This window comes from Ranitomeya variabilis, chromosome 2, assembly GCF_051348905.1.
Source record: "Ranitomeya variabilis isolate aRanVar5 chromosome 2, aRanVar5.hap1, whole genome shotgun sequence".
NCBI classification, from domain to species: domain Eukaryota; kingdom Metazoa; phylum Chordata; class Amphibia; order Anura; family Dendrobatidae; genus Ranitomeya; species Ranitomeya variabilis.
In genome coordinates this window covers 879264506-879282521 of record NC_135233.1, presented here as the reverse complement: position 1 = coordinate 879282521, position 18016 = coordinate 879264506, and the positions used below count along the sequence as shown (strand labels likewise).

General features: G+C 44.4%; 1 protein-coding gene across 1 annotated transcript in view; it reads left to right on the top strand.

The window, feature by feature from the left end:
* Positions 1-18016, top strand: part of ATP13A4 (ATPase 13A4) — a 181574-nt gene that overhangs the window by 34224 nt on the left and 129334 nt on the right. Inside the window, exon 3 of the mRNA XM_077290335.1 lies at positions 16564-16698. Coding sequence (XP_077146450.1) covers positions 16564-16698 — 135 coding nt within the window. The remainder of the gene's footprint in view (positions 1-16563; positions 16699-18016) is intronic.

The window sequence follows — 18016 nt, the reverse complement described above, 5'->3', positions numbered from 1 at the left end:
ACTTTGTTGACCCAATCTATGGGATCGGGGCTCAAGATATCTGCCTGAGAAAAGACAAAGCTCATGTATGACTGATTGTGGCTGTGCTTGTTGAAGTGCACCAGGTTGTCACAATGGCACATAAAACATCTGGTCATCAAGTCAAATATACTGTAGGTGTTGCTGATTTCTTGGTTAATTGTTGGAACTCTAAAGGCCCCGTCTCACATAGCGATTTACCAACGATCACGACCAGCGATACGACCTGGCCGTGATCGTTGGTAAGTCGTTGTGTGGTTGCTGGGGAGCTGTCACACAGACAGCTCTCTCCAGCGACCAACGATCAGGGGAACGACTTCGGCATCGTTGAAACTGTCTTCAACGATGCCGAAGTCCCCCTGCAGCACCCGGGTAACCAGGGTAAACATCCGGTTACTAAGCGCAGGGCCGCGCTTAGTAACCCGATGTTTACCCTGGTTACCAGCGTAAATGTAAAAAAAACCAAACAGTACATACTCGCCTTCTGATGTCCGTCAGGTCCCTTGCCGTCTGCTTCCTGCTCTGACAGTGCCGGCCGTACAGTGAGAGCAGAGCGCAGCGGTGACGTCACTGCTGTGCTCTCACTTCTCACTGTACGGCTGGCAGACAGTCAGAGCAGGAAGCAGACGGCAAGGGACCTGACGGACATCAGATGGTGAGTATGTACTGTTTGTTTTTTTTTACATTTACGCTGGTAACCAGGGTAAACATCGGGTTACTAAGCGCGGCCCTGCGCTTAGTAACCCGATGTTTACCCTGGTTACCAGTGAAGACATCGCTGGATCGGTGTCACACACACCGATTCAGCGATGTCAGCGGGACCTCAACGACCAAAAAAAGGTCCAGGCCATTCTGACACGACCAGCGATCTCACAGCAGGGGCCTGATCGCTGGTACGTGTCACACATAGCGAGATCGCTACTGAGGTCGCTGTTGCGTCACAAAACTAGTGACTCAGCAGCGATCTCGCTAGCGATCTCGCTATGTGAGATGGGGCCTTTAAGCTGGCACAAATGGGGTGAATGTTTAATATTCTGTCTGTAGGGATCTCGGAGGGGTCTGCTTGTCTGTCGTGTGGGTGGCACACAATTGCTCGGCAAAAACTTCTGAGAGCAGTTAACAGAGCTTATCTTGATAATGAGCTCATCTAGACTCCATTTCAGAAGCTGTAAAAATTTCCCCCATTTTGCTATTACAGCGAGAGTCCTACCACAAGCACTGCAGCATTCAACTTGTCATTCTTGCCAGCATGACAAGGGCCTAATTGCTTCATTGTCATCTCCCTACTGTGACAGTTGTTTGTCAAGGCCAATGTCGTCATTATCATCTTTTTCACTCTGTCATTTCCTCCCCCTCTACAGGTGAAATTTGGTCTTCTTCCTCCATCCCCTCTTGCATGCTGGTGAATGTTTTTTCAGGAAAAATATTGTCAAGATTAGATTGTTAATTCCACGAATGTCTCTACCGACAATTTTTGTCACTTCAAAAAACTTCTGTAGGCAACACATCCCTCATTAGCTTTCAATTTAACGGGAACCTGTCAACAGGATTGTACACAGTAAACTACAGACAGTGTCAGGTTGGTGCTGTTATACTGATTAAAATTATACCTGGGCAATGAAACCCGTATTGTGGTTGTTTAGTCTTTATTTTCAGTTTTGAGTTACTGATATGCTCATGCTCCAGGGCGGCCTGTGGGGGGGGGGGTCTTCATTTGGTGTATATAGGCGATCCGATAGCTGCTACTGGGCAAGCACCGGCTGCGCCATCTTGGAGGCGGACATTTTTTTTTCTTTTCCAGAAAGATGGTGCCGCTGGCGAATGCACAGTAGCAGCTATCGGATCACCTATATACACCGATAGGCGCGAGCGCCATTTTAAAATTGATTTTTTTTCTATCTGAAGAACATCAGCCACAGTTATTATTAGGACAGTAAGCATGCAAATAAGCTGCAGGACAGGTGCCTGCATAATGTTTTTTTTTCTTCAGTAAGTTCCAATATTCATTACTAGAGGGCATGTCACTGAGGGATCAGTGACCTGTCAGCAGGCAGCATTATGAATACTTAATCAGAGCACCACATGAAGACCCCCCCACAGGCCGCCCCGGGCCATGAGCATATCATTAACTAAAAGCTGAAAATAAAGATTAATCAACAACCACAAGACGGATTTCACCAACCAAGGTATCATTTTAATCAGTATAATGGGGCCGACCTGACATTGTCTGTAGGTTACTGTGAACAATCCTGCTGACAGGTTCCCTTTAACCCAAGCTCTAGTTTGACTGCTACATGATGTAGTCTGTCACGACTTATAGCTGTTTGCACAAGCGATTCAACATAAACAGCTTCAAATTCCAGTGAGTTGTGACTTTGCAAGCCAGGTGGCACTATGACTGCCTATGTTTCTTTTTTTTTGCAAAACCAGGAAGGTGTGCTTTTCTACTTAAGATCTATTCAAATAAGCTGACACCAAGGTTTATTCTGCCAATCTTGGTGTTTCTGGGCAAATGCCAATTGCCCTACATGGAGGTTAGCTGCAAGCACAACTGTTGTGAGTTCCGTTCTCGAACTCCCTCCTGTGGTCATGAATGGTACTTCGGCGAGTTCCGTCTGTGAACTCCCTCTGGTGGCTGTGAGTGGAGCTACTAGCCATTGAGGTGCCTTCCTCACTTGCTCCTCATTTGTTGCTAGACTGGCTTCTCTATTTAACTCCACTCAGATCGTTAGTGTATGCCAGCTGTCGATGTCTTAGCCTTGGTTCAGATCTCTCTGGGACCTTTCTGAGGACCTGTCTATTCCAGCACAAGCTAAGTTCCTGCTTGTTTATTTTTTGCTCATTGTTTTCTTGCTAATTTTCTAGTCCAGCTTGCAACCATGATATTTCCTTGCTAGTTGGAAGCTCTGGGGGTGCAGAGTGGCACCACCGCACCGTGAGTCGGTGTGGGGGTCTTTTTGCACACTGTGTGGTTATTTGTAGTTTTTTGTGTTGACCGCAAAGATCTCTTTCCTATCCTCAATCTGTTTAGTTAGACTGGCCTCCTTTGCTGAAACCTATTTCATTCCTGTGTTTGTATATTCTTTGTCATGATCTCTGCAGGCAGAGATCATAGCAAGCCTATAGAGGGACAAGCTCTCGGAAGATGGAACTATACTGACCATGAACTAAGCCTGCCGCGCAACTAGAAATAGCCAGGTAGCATTTCCTATTTATCGCTAGATGCCCAGCTCTGGCCTAAGACCTAAATAGCTAGCAGAGGGAAATATAAGACCTGGCTCACCTCTAGAGAAATATTCCAAAGAAGACAGTAGCCCCCCACATATAATGATGGTGAGTTCAGATGAAACAACAAACGCAGCAGGAAAATAGTCTTAGCAAATTTGAGGTCCGCTTACTAGATAGCAGAAGACAGATAGTATACTTTCATGGTCAGCAGAAAAACACTAACAAAACACCATCCAGAGATTACCTTAAACTCTGGCATTAACTCATAACGCCAGAGTAGCAATCCCTGATCAACGAGAGCTTTCCAGACACAGTAACAAAACTTCAGCTGTGAACTGGAACAAATAGGCAAAACAAAACATGGACAAAAGTCCAACTTATCTAGTAGTTGTCTAGAAGCAGGAACAAGCACTGAGAGGCATCAGATAACATTGTTGACCGGCAAGAAACCACCAGAGAAATGAGCTTAAATAGCGACACCCACTACTGATGGAACCAGGTGAAACAGGAAAGAGGATGACAAGTCCAATTCCACAAGCGGCCACCGGGGGAGCCCAGAATCCAAATTCACAACAGTACCCCCCCCTCAAGGAGGGGGCACCGAACCCTCACCAGATCCACCAGGGCGACCAGGATGAGCCCTATGGAAGGCACGAACAAGATCAGAAGCATGAACATCAGATGCATTGACCCAAGAATTATCCTCCTGGCCGTAACCCTTCCAGTTGACCAGATACTGGAGTCTCCGTCTGGAAACACGAGAGTCCAAAATTTTCTCCACAACGTACTCCAACTCACCCTCAACCAACACCGGAGCAGGAGGCTCAACTGAAGGTACAACAGGTACCTCATACCTGCGCAATAACGACCGATGAAAAACGTTATGAATGGAAAAGGACGCAGGGAGGTCCAAACGGAAAGAAACAGGATTAAGAATCTCCAATATTCTATAAGGGCCGATGAACCGAGGTTTAAACTTAGGAGAAGAGACCCTCATAGGGACAAAACAAGAAGACAACCACACTAAATCTCCAACACAAAGCCGAGAACCAACACGACGATGACGGTTGGCAAAACGCTGCGTCTTCTCCTGGGACAACTTCAAATTGTCCATAACCTGCCCCCAGATGTGATGCAATCTCTCCACCACCGCATCCACTCCAGGACAATCCGAGGATTCCACCTGACCGGAGGAAAATCGAGGGTGAAACCCCGAATTACAGAAAAACGGGGACACCAAGGTGGAAGAACTGGCCCGATTATTGAGGGCGAACTCTGCCAATGGCAAAAAAGCAACCCAATCATCCTGGTCAGCAGAGACAAAACACCTCAGATATGTCTCAAGGGTCTGATTAGTCCGCTCGGTCTGGCCATTAGTCTGAGGGTGAAAAGCAGATGAAAAAGACAAATCTATGCCCATCCTAGCACAGAATGCCCGCCAAAATCTAGACACAAATTGGGTACCTCTGTCAGAAACAATATTCTCAGGAATACCGTGCAATCGGACAACATTCTGAAAAAACAGAGGAACCAACTCAGAAGAAGAAGGCAACTTGGGCAGAGGAACCAAATGGACCATTTTAGAGAAACGGTCACAGACCACCCAGATGACAGACATCTTCTGGGAAACAGGCAGATCTGAAATAAAATCCATCGAGATGTGTGTCCAAGGCCTCTTAGGATAGGACATGATAAGTGATATCATGATGAAAAAGTATCAAAATGCAAGGTGGGAGACAGAGGAGCGGGGTCCCGCCAGAATAACGACCCCGACACGTGTTTCGCGGCTGGAAAGCGCCGCTTCTTCAAGGAAGTGCCATCAAAGTTTTTTCTGCCTGAAGTTCCAAATGAGGTTCCTCATAAAGCAAGCCCAAGGCCAGAAAAAACGCATCCACATCGCGTAACGCAGGATCCCCTGCTGGCAATGAGAAGGCCCAATCTTGAGGGTCACCCCTGAGCAAGGAAATCACAATCCTAACCTGCTGAGCAGGGTCTCCAGCTGAACGAGACTTCAGGGACAAATAAAGCTTACAATTATTTCGGAAATTCTGGAAGCTAGCTCTATTCCCTGTAAAGAACTCCGGCAAAGGAATTCTCGGCTCAGATACCGGAGCATGTACCACAAAATCTTGTAAATTTTGTACTTTCGTGATGAGATTATTCAAACCCACAGTTACACTCTGGAGATCCATTATTGTCAGGTGCACACAGAGCATACAGAGATTAGGAGGAGAGAGAGAAAAAAGACTGCAGCAAGGCAGACTGAAGGAAAAAAAAAAAAAAAAAATTCCAGCAGACTTCTTATAACTCTCCTTTCTCAACCTGGGTCTTTAACACTTTATTGGCCGGTCAAACTGTCATGATCTCTGCAGGCAGAGATCATAGCAAGCCTATAGAGGGACAAGCTCTCGGAAGATGGAACTATACTGACCATGAACTAAGCCTGCCGCGCAACTAGAAATAGCCAGGTAGCATTTCCTATTTATCGCTAGATGCCCAGCTCTGGCCTAAGACCTAAATAGCTAGCAGAGGGAAATATAAGACCTGGCTCACCTCTAGAGAAATATTCCAAAGAAGACAGTAGCCCCCCACATATAATGACGGTGAGTTCAGATGAAACAACAAACGCAGCAGGAAAATAGTCTTAGCAAATTTGAGGTCCGCTTACTAGATAGCAGAAGACAGATAGTATACTTTCATGGTCAGCAGAAAAACACTAACAAAACACCATCCAGAGATTACCTTAAACTCTGGCATTAACTCATAACGCCAGAGTAGCAATCCCTGATCAACGAGAGCTTTCCAGACACAGTAACAAAACTTCAGCTGTGAACTGGAACAAATAGGCAAAACAAAACATGGACAAAAGTCCAACTTATCTAGTAGTTGTCTAGAAGCAGGAACAAGCACTGAGAGGCATCAGATAACATTGTTGACCGGCAAGAAACCACCAGAGAAATGAGCTTAAATAGCGACACCCACTACTGATGGAACCAGGTGAAACAGGAAAGAGGATGACAAGTCCAATTCCACAAGCGGCCACCGGGGGAGCCCAGAATCCAAATTCACAACAATTCTTCTTAACTCACAGTTAATACTTGTGGGGGGCTGCCTTTACCTTTGGGGAATTTCTCTGAGGCAAGGTGAGGCTTTGTTTTCTATCTTTAGGGGTAGTTAGCTCTTAGGCTGTGAAGAGGCGTCTAGGCAGAGTCAGGCACGATCCACGGCTATTTCTAGTGTGTGTGATAAGAGTAGGGTTTGCGGTCAGCAGAGTTCCCACTTCCCAGAGCTAGTCCCGATTCCGTGTATAACTATCAGGTCATTCCGGGTGCACCTAACCACCAGGTCCATAACACACAACACTCACTTGTGAACGTCAGGAGTCAGGACCTTATACCACCCTCATTTAGTCTGTTTCTGACAGTTTGACCAGACACATGGATGTTAGTGTTCTGCTGAAGGTTATTTTGCAGGGCTCTGGCACTGCTTCTCTTGTTCTTCCTTGCACAAAGGGAGAGGTAGTAGTCGTGCTGCTGAGTTGTTGCCCTGCTATGGCCCCCTCCACATCTCCTGGTGTACTGGCCTTTCTCCTGGTATCTGCTCCATGTTCTGGACACTGTGGTGGGTACTTGATACACTACAAATTTTCCCACCTACAAGCAATGAAGAGGTCTGTAATTTTTATCATAGGTGCAGTTCAACTGTGTGAGACAGAGTCTAAAAATAAAAACCAGAAAATCACATTGTATGTTTTTTAAATAATTAAATTGCATGAAATAAGTATTTAATCACTTACCAACTAGCAAGAATTCTAGCTCTCACAGACCTGTTAGTTTTTTTGCCCTCCTACTCTGCACTCATTATATGTATTATTTGCACCTGTTTGAACGCGTTGCCTATTTAAAAGACATCGGTCCACACACTCAATCAATCACACTCCAACCCCTTCACCATGTCCAAGACCTATCTAAGGACGCCAGGGATGAAATTGTAGACCTTCACAAGGCTGGGTTGGTCTACAGGACAATAGGCAAGCAGCCTGATGAGAAGGCAAAGACTTGTTGGCACAATTATTAATAAATGGAAAAAACACAAGATGACTGTCAATCTTCCTCTTTCTGGGGCTCCATGCAAGATCTCGCCTCCTGGGGTAAGTATGATTCTGAGAAAAGTCAGGAATCAGCCTAGAACTACAGGATCTGGTTAATGACCTGAAGAGTTCTGGGACCACCGTCTCAAACATTACCATTAGTAACACACTACAAGGTCCCCCTGCTCACGCTAGCACATGTCCTGGCCCTTTTGAAGTTTGCCAAAGGAGGCAAGGGAGAAAGATGAGACCAAAATAGAAATTTGTGGTATCATTTCCACTCACCGTGTTTGGAGGAAGAAAAGGGATGTGTGGAGGAAGCATACTTTGGGGGTGCTTTTCTGCAAAAGAGACAGGATGACTGCACCGTATTGAAGGGAGGATGAATGGGGTCATGCATAGCAACATTTAGGCCAACAACTTCATTCCTTCAGTAAGAGCACTGAAGATGAGTCATGGCTGGATCTTCCAGCATGACAATGACCTGAAACATGTAGCCAGGGCAACTAAGGAGTGGCTCAGTAAGAAGCATTTTAAACTCCTGAAATGGCCTAGCCAGTCTCCAGACCTGCACCCAATAAAAAACTCAGCGACAAACCCGAAACCTGAAAGATATGGAGGAGTGGGCCCAAATCCCTGCTACAGTGCCTGTAAACTTGGTCAAGAACTACAGGAAATGTCTGACCTCTGTAAGTACAAATAAAGGTTTCTGTACCAAATATTAAGTTCTGTTTTTCTATTGTATCAAATACTTATCTCATGCAAAAAAGGCAAATGCGTCATGTAAAAATAATATAATCTGATTGTCTGGATTTTTTTTAGATTCTGTCTCACAGTTGAAATGTACCTACGATAAAAGTTACAGACCTCTTCATTCTTTGTAGGAGGGAAAACTTGCAAAGCCGGCAGTGTATCAAATACTTGTTTTCCACACTGTATATATGCATATTTCATATTGTACACTGTTCCTAATTTATGAAGTTTCATCATTTGTATTGACTGAGTACTGTCACTTTAAATGTGTGCTGGCTATGTCTCTCTGGTCCGCACTTTGCACTAGCACTTTGGATGCAAGCAGGTCAGTTAGTGTGATCTCCTATTTCTAATTGCATTTATTATTGCTACATTTACTCCAATTGTTTTTCTCCCCCTAGTCCCTGCTACTTTTGTTGCTTTCCCATTCGTGACCTCTCTGTGTTTTGTTCTGTATACCACTTTAGCACACTAAGTCCTGACTCTATACACCTCCCATATGTGGTGTGCGGTCTCAGAGGTGGACTGGTACACAGTTGCCACGGTCACGTGTCCTGTGACGTCGCACTCCCACCCCACCTAGCTGACGCGTCAGTGATGGGGGAGGACCTGTGACGTGGGACACCGAACCTGTGTCTTCCAACATGTGGCCCTACCTTCGGAAGCACCAATTTATCACAGGATTTCCATTTGACTGGTGAGTTCCTATTTAAAGGAGCCCTATATGCCTTCCTATGTATCCCTCCCAAAGAAGGTATCTCGAAACGCACATTGGGGTACCTTTCCTCACCTAACCCAGGTTGTTCAGATAAGTACATCCCATATGAGGTCATACTCGCAAAATGTATATTTATTGCTGCAATTTTTCATGATCTGTGCTTTACCTGTCATCAGCATTTTCTGCTAGTCCTGACTAGTTCCCATATGGCTGTGCTTTGGATAGGATTTTACATGGATTTGCATGCCCTTTTGTTATTTTTCATTATTTTTCTGACTGCCTTTATTCATTACTGCAGCTAGTACCTGATATTAGGTTCTGGGGCTGACATATCGCATGTGCAGCCAGTGCAGCTGCACAGGGGCCAGGGGGACAGGGGGCCCGATCAGCTGCTGAAATATCTTGTTCTCTGATAGTGCCAGGGGCAACATCTACACTAATAGGAGAGGAAGGGGGCTTGTACCTGAGTCTTTCTGTCAGAGAGGGGCTGCACTCTGCAGGATATGTCAGGAGGGCCCCCTTCCTCTCCTCAGAGTTGATTCTGCTGCTCGATCTATGATGCAGGAGCCCAGGAGTCATGGGCATGCCCCCCCACCTTTTCTGCGTCATGCAGGCAGGAACAGACCTGATAAATATGGCTGATCTCAGCCAATCCTATCTCCTGCTTCCTCACTGCCTCTGACAGCGCTGAGATCTAATCTCCCAAGATCTTGGTGCCGAGATCTCTATCTACGCATGCTCCGCCCCCCGGCAGCCATTTTCCTGGAGTCCACCGCACAGGAAACCATGGAACTGCGGGGTCTCTGGTCTTTCACTAAATGTCGGCAGAGCCCCCGCAGCACCAGAGACACCAGCAGCAGCATCGGGCAACCCCACAGCACTGCCGTGCACCCCCGCAGTGCTGGGCAGATGCAGCACTGCCGGACACCCCCTCATCCCAGCCTGCGGCCTGCAGCAATGGTACCGGTAAAGTATATCCGCATTATAAGACGCACCCCCATTTTCCCCCCAAATTTGGAGGAAAAAAGTGCATCTTATAATCCGAAAAATACGGTAGCTTGGTCACCTTAAAAGGATGGGGCCCAGATACATTTCTTGCACAGGGGCCCCAAGCTGTCTTTGTCTGCCCATGATGTTATACTTATTTTTGTAGACTCTGTTATATTCGTCTTGTAGCATGGATTACCCATTACCCCATACAGTTGTTGCCAAAAGTATTGGCAGATTGGAGAAAGCACCCTTCAAATATCAGGGACCTGGAGCAGTTTGCTAAAGAAGAATGCTCTAAAATTCCAGCAGAGCATTGTAAGAAACTCATTGATGGTTACCGGAAGCGGTTGGTCGCAGTTATTTTGGCTAAAGGTTGTGCAACCAAGTATTAGGCTGAGGGTGCCAATACTTTTGTCTGGCCCATTTTTGGAGTTTTGTGTGAAATGATCAATGTTTTGTTTTTTGCTTCATTCTCTTTTGTGTTTTTTCATTTAAGACAAATTAAATGAAGATAATAATAACAAAGAATTTGAGATTGCAATCATTTTCAGGAAGAAACTGAGTATTATCTGACAGAATTGCAGGGGTGTCAATACTTTTGGCCACAACTGTATGTGATGTTGTACTGCTTACCTTTCTATTTAGATACCTAATTTGGAATTGACAATTTATTTACATACTTACATGCTATCTACCATATACTTTTTTTTCTGTTCCCTGGATTAGTGGGGTCTCCTTTTCACTTTTCTCTCATTTTTTTAATTGCTTATAATAATTATTTACTAGAATACTATTTAACTTACTTAGTTGCATCTTCTTCCTGTGTTTTTTGGGTTCCTATATTATGTTGGAAGTGCAATTTAATTTTGACCAGTCTTTTTTTTTTTTAGGCGGGGGGAGGGGTACCTAAAAAATAAAGCATAAAAATTAAAAAGTTTTTAAAAATACAAACATTGAAATCTTTCCAATTTAAAAATAACCTTTTTCCAGTTAAAAAGAAAAAAAAAAAAAAATCAATTAGATATCACCACATCCATAAAAGTCTGATCTATCAAAGAAAAACAAAGAAGTTAAGGGTCCCATAAAATGGCAACACAAATGATTATTCACCACTTGAGGTACCTTCACAGTAAACGATATCGCTAGCGATCCGTGACGTTGCAGCGTCCTGGATAGCGATATCATTGTGTTTGACACGCAGCAGCGATCAGGATCCTGCTGTGATATCGCTGGTCGTTGATTTAAGTTCAGAACTTTATTTGGTCGTCAGATCGCCGTGTATCGTTGTGTTTGACATCAAAAGCAACGATGCCAGCGATGTTTTACAATGGTAACCAGGGTAAATATCGGGTTACTAAGCGCAGGGCCGCGCTTAGTAACCCGATGTTTACCCTGGTTACCATCGTAAAAGTAAAAAAAAACAAACAGTACATACTCACCTTCTGATGTCTGTCACACGTCCCTCGCCGTCCGCTTCCTGCACTGACTGAGCGCCGGCCTTAAAGTAAAAGCACAGCACAGCGGTGACGTCACCGCTCTGCTGTTAGGGCCGGCACTCAGTCAGTGCAGGGAAGCGGACACCGGGGGACACGAATGTGAGTATGTACTGTTTGTTTTTTTACATTTTACACTGGTAGCCAGGGTGGCCCCACATGAATTAAGCACTTTTATGGGAGGTAAGTATGGGGTTGTTTAAGTGCAATACAAATTTTTCTGAAAACTGAGTACTGATACTCTATTTCCTTTTTGTAATAACGGTATGTGTGCCCATTAGGTAATACATGTAGATCACTATGTGTTAACTTTTACGGGTGTTGTGGAGGCTTTGTTGAGGGATTCTTATGAGTTAGGGTGAGTCAGCATTGGAGCTGGGGCGCGACTGGGTTTCCCCATAAGGTGACAACCTCCGCTGGTAGGTAGGGAAACGGATAATCATGCTCTCTCCCCTAGACCTATCTTTCATCATAAATATCTGTAATTAAGAAAAGATATGTGACTTTTTTACCTGACCTTGACCTGATCCTCTCAGATATGTCTATATAGACTGGAGCTTTTTAGAGTTTATTAATACAAGCTATATTTTAGGCCTGTTTCACACGTCAGTGGCTCCGGTACATGTGGTGACAGTTTTCTCACGTACCGGAGACACTGACTCATGTAGACACATTAAAATCAATGTGTCTCTGCACATGTCAGTGTGTTTTCACGGACCATGTGTCCATTTGAAAAACACGGAGACATGTCAGTATTCGTGGGAGCGCACGTATCACACGGACCCATTAAAGTCAATGGGTCCGTGTAAACACGTACCGCACATGGATGCTGTCCGTGTGCCGTCCGTGTGCCGACTGGGTACCACACGGACGTTGGAGGAGACAGCTCTAGAGTTAAGCGCTGTCCCCCCTGCGTGTGGTGCTGAAGCCGGAATTCATTCCTTCTTCCCAGCAGCGTTCGCTGGAGAGAAGGAATGAAAAATCATTGTTTTTTTATTTTTTTTTTCGTTTGAAATAAAGTTCCCGGTAACCAACACTCTCCCACCCCCTGTGCGCCCGCCCGCTGGAAATAAAGTACTCACGCAGCTCCCTCGATGCTTCCTCTCAGCGTCGCAGCTTATCCTGTATGAGCGGTCACGTGGTGCCGCACATTACAGTGATGAATATGCGGCTCCACCTCCCATAGGGTTACCGGGAACTTTATTTTAACTGCAAAAAAAATAAAAAAACAATGGTTTTTCATTCCTTCTCTCCAGCGAACGCTGCTGGGAAGAAGGAATGAATTCCGGCTTCAGCACTCAAAGCAGGGGACAGCGCTTACTGTAGCGCTGTCTCCTGCACGGTCCATGTGGTACTCAGTCGGCACACGGGTGGCACACGGCTGCCGCACGTGTGCCACACTGATGTGCCACGTGAGCACACGGTCACACGGACACGGATACATCCGGTACCGATTTTTCCGGTACCAGAATTATCTGGACGTGTGAGACTGGCCTTAGAGGTTATGTTTCTTTCTTTGATTCTATACATATCAGACCTTGCTTATTTGTTTTTTTGTAACCATAGAAAGAAGCAAAATAAACTAATGAAGTATATATAGTACAAAAATTCAAAGGTTTTTTTCCTTATACTATCCAAGGCCATGTTCACACACTCAGTATTTGGTCAGTATTTTACCTCAGTATTTGGTCAGTATTTTACCTCAGTATTTGTAAGCCAAAATCAGGAGTGGGTGATAAATACAGAAGTGGTGGCACGTTTCTATTATACTTTTTCTCTGACTGACACTGTTGGTTTTGGCTTACAGGTAAAATACTGACCAAATACTGAACGTGTAAACGTGACCTAAAAGCCATATTCACAGTGAGTTTTTCTGACCCTTTACACCATGTTCAGGAGTACGTAAAGGCCCCGTCTCACATAGCGATTTACCAACGATCACGACCAGCGATACGACCTGGCCGTGATCGTTGGTAAGTCGTTGTGTGGTCGCTGGGGTGCTGTCACACAGACAGCTCTCTCCAGCGACCAACGATCAGGGGAACGACTTCGGCATCGTTGAAACTGTCTTCAACGATGCCGAAGTCCCCCTGCAGCACCCGGGTAACCAGGGTAAACATCGGGTTACTAAGCGCAGGGCCGCGCTTAGTAACCCGATGTTTACCCTGGTTACCAAAAAAAACAAACAGTACATACTCGCCTTTCGGTGTCCGTCAGGTCCCTTGCCGTCTGCTTCCTGCTCTGACTGAGTGCCGCCGTACAGTGAGAGCAGAGCGCAGCGGTGACGTCACTGCTGTGCTGTGCTCTCACTGTACGGCGGCACTCAGTCAGAGCAGGAAGCAGACGGCAAGGGACCTGACGGACACCGAAAGGCGAGTATGTACTGTTTTTTTTTTTTTACATTTACGCTGGTAACCAGGGTAAAGATTGGGTTACTAAGCGCGGCCCTGCGCTTAGTAACCCGATGTTTACCCTGGTTACCAGTGAAGACATCGCTGGATCGGTGTCACACACACCGATTCAGTGATGTCAGCGGGACCTCAACGACCAAAAAAAGGTCCAGGCCATTCCGACACGACCAGCGATCTCACAGCAGGGGCCTGGTCGCTGGTACGTGTCACACATAGCGAGATCGCTACTGAGGTCGCTGTTGCGTCACAAAACTTGTGACTCAGCAGCGATCTCGCTAGCGATCTTGCTATGTGAGACGGGGCCTTAAGTCTCATCAGTGTTTTGGATCTAGTTTTCATCAGTGTTTGATCAATTTATCAGTCTTTACCATCATTTTTCCTTCAGTGATTTTCACAGATAAAAAATTAATATATATTTCAAAGCTTCTCCTATACCAGGGGTGCATAACATTTTTCGGTCCAAGGGCCACAATGTCATACTGGATCAATCCCAGAGCCGCAAAGAAATTTACAATACAATGATTTACTTACATGAATACATTACCAGAATCAGGTTTTTAGTATGACAGAACAATCTTTGGCTTGTCAATGGAGACCATTCCCCACTGCGTCCTTGCCTCTTATGCTTGACTCTCATAAGTGCGTTGACAGCAGCAGTGTGATGAGGTCAGCAGTGTGATAACCTTATCACGCTGCTGCACGTCAGGGTGGGAGCTGATGAGAGCTCCTCTTCTCCTTTTCCCGGAGCTCATGTACTTAAATATATTCATATCTCAAAGATAGAAATATATTTGGGTTTAAGAAGATGAAAACTGGAATCTCCCGCCTCTCTGTGGGCAGCAAAGGATCCTTTGGCGGGCAACATGCTGCCCACGGGCCAAATGCTGTGCAGGCCTATCCTAAATCCTATACATTACCCTGTTATTCACTTACAGCACACATATTGCAAACTGATGCCATCCATGTACTGTCCATGATTTTCACAGACCCATAAACTTGTTAAGGTAATTTTGATCCTTGATTCTAATGAAAAATGGACCTATATAGCCATGTTGATACGTTCAGTATTTGGTCAGTATTTTACATCAGTATTTGTAAGCCAAAATCAGGAATGGGTGAAAAATGCAGAAGTGGTGACGTGTTTCTATTAGGGTACGTGCACATCTGTGTATAAAATCGCCGAGTGCAATGTGAGAAAAAAATCTCATTGCACTTGCAACAATGTTATTCAATAAGGCAGTGTTCATCTACGAGTTTTTACTCACCTGGAATTGGGGTAAGGAAAAAATTGCAGCAAGCAATGGCCACGTAAAACAGACGAGACTCATCAATGCAAGTCAGATGGTGAGCGCTGCCAGCTGACATCAAGCCCAGGGGTTAGTAATGGAGAGGCATCTATCAGACACCCCCATTACACACACAGAAAAAATCCTTTTATTGTAAAAATCACTCCTGAATCTCTTTTACCCATTTATTACCTTTAAACATTTCAATAATCCAAAGGAGTCCGCCGTAAATCCATCACACATCCCACAATGATCCCCAACTTTTCTACACCTGGATGGTGTGTTGAGCAGTGACATGAGTAATGTGACCGCTCAACCCGCCAGCTGGAACACACTGACAGTGATCTGTGAATCCGGCTGCTGTGAAGAGTGCTGACGTCACTACGGTTAACACAGTACATAGACTATGAACTGCGGTAACCTGAATGACATCACCACTTGCAGCGTGAGAACTTTTATGCATTTCGTATTGATCAACCTCTGTTAACCCATATATGGTAGGTGATTTTTTTTTGTGTTTTTCTTGTCCCAATTTGATTAATAATTAAATAATTGATTCTGTGTTTACATTTTTTTTGAGACCTATAAGTTTTTAAGTTTACATCAGTGGACAACCTCTGTGAATTGAGCTATCATTTTTACTGATTCCATTTTGAGGTACATATGAAGTTAATATTCTTTTATTGACTTTTTTGGGAGCAGTACAGCAACCAAAAAACAGCAATTCTGGTGTTTCTGTTGGTGGTGTTTCCGATCTCTTAATGGAGTGGGTGGGGGAGGGGTGGAGGATATGAGAGGGGGCAATAGGCACCCGAATGAGCAGACTGTGGAGACCTGTGTGTCATCAACAGTGCCTTCCCCCCTCCCACCAATGCCGTAATGAAGCACAGACAGTCCTAAGTGGGTTGAACAGGTCGGTCACAGTTTATTAATTACATAAGCAGAGAAAAGGCTATTACATTTCGTAACGGGTGGCTCGTCGCCGACCCCAATCTACAGGCGAGTTGGCCATTGAGCGGTTACGAACCTTTGCCCTCCTCTGCTTCTTCCGCTGTGACTTAGTAACGTTAGCAATGGTTAGTTATATATACATAACCATTAAGTCTATTATTTTTTTTTTTTAACACGTTTACATCTATCCGCCAATTAGTATGGCAATTCACACTCCATTGACATCTATAATGGAGGGAGGGTGGGACAAAAGCTTCCAGGTTTCCGCCTGGGGAAAGAGGGAGTTATTGGCCCAGACACCTGAATTTAATCCCTGTAGGTGTGTCCATTGGAACCTTCCTGCTTCTGGTCGGCAGGGCATCCCAATTAGTGCATCACCAAGGGGAGTGGTGTGAGGGGGGAAACTGGGCACTGACAGTATTTTATTGGCGTTTGTCATATGGGCTCCACAGTCAGAGGCACGTTCCTTATGCAGTACCGTGCCTGCCATACAGGTTATGTGTTGTTTTCTGAGATTGACGGAATATTTAAATTCATAAACAGTGATCAGACCTACCAGTAGTTGTTGGTGTTTTGTACTGGGTGAAATTATACTTTGAATTAATCTATTGCTGTGTTTCTGCAGGATGCTTTCAAAGAACATACATGGAAAAAAGTGCTCTCAATTCAGCTATCTGCCTCGGAATACAAGTCTTTCAGTGCTGTGACTCATGATGTGGATTCAGTCATTAATAAGGCGGTGATTAAACCTAACCTACTGGTAAGTTTGAGACAATTCTTGGAATCCTCTAGCATATAAATTACCTACATAAAACTATATGTTCTGATTGACCTGACATTTCTGACACTACTTCAAGTTCAAATGTTTTTATTTTTTTAAGAGGACTAAAAAGTCAAGATTTAAGTGTGCAAAATTAGTACAAAAATTGGATCATGGAGCAGTGGAAAAACATTCCCTGGTCAGATAAATCCAGACGTATGTTCCACCATGCTACAACATACTAATCCCACCGTATGCAGATAAGAGCAATTGGGGGCACCACGGTCAGTGGGATTCAAACCAAGGTCTAAGAACAGCTACACATATAATTTAGAGAAAAAGGTAGACCTTATAAATGGGAATCACCACACTGTAAGCAATATAACACATCTTTATTAGACATAAATAAATACAAAAAGGCAAAGCACACACATTAAAAACATTTAAAACAGGGGTAAATACAAAGCCCCCATGGAAACAGACGCCCACAATAAGGCACAAAACCCGCACACAACTCAAGGCAATATAATAAACATGCCCACTATAGAGAATGGCCTATAATAGCAAACTAATCATGGACAATAAACAACAAAGTGACAAAGTGACTTTCCTTGCACAAAGTGGATGCAAACAAATGGAAAGGACGACGCGTTTCGATCTAGAAGATCTTAGTCATGTCTACCTTCATATCGACATTAGAGACCTTTATATAGTGCTAATTAGCCAATAGCAGCGAGACCGCTGATCACATGATTTTGCAAAGGTCCTAGTGACTCATAGCACTATACAGAGTGATTAATTATAAACATATATAAAACTGTTACTATCAAAATATAAAAGAAACTTTTAACAATAATGGTACATCATTTCGTTTTTCTTATTTAGACCAGAAGGGGATCTTGTTTGCAGGTTATAAATCCAAAACTCTTCTCTTGTTAGGAGGCGTCTCCTAATATCCCCCCCTCGATTGAGGCATAGACATTGCTGATATATTGTTGCCATGGCAGGTGACAAAATGTTTGGCAACCATGGAAATGTTCTTATTCCCGACATTAAAGTTACCAATATCTCTAATGTTTTCGGATAGTCTGGTTTTTAATTTCCTTGTAGTTCACCCTACATACAAAACTTTGCATTCTGAGCAGTTGATTTTATAGACTACGTTTTTGGATTGACAGTTTGTAAATTCCTTTATATAGTAACTTTTAGAATTGTCCGAATTTGTGAATGTTTTACCTGGTTGGCTAGATGCACACGTACTGCAAGCAGGAGTGCCACATTTATAACAACCCCTACATTCCAACCAGGTGTTTGATTT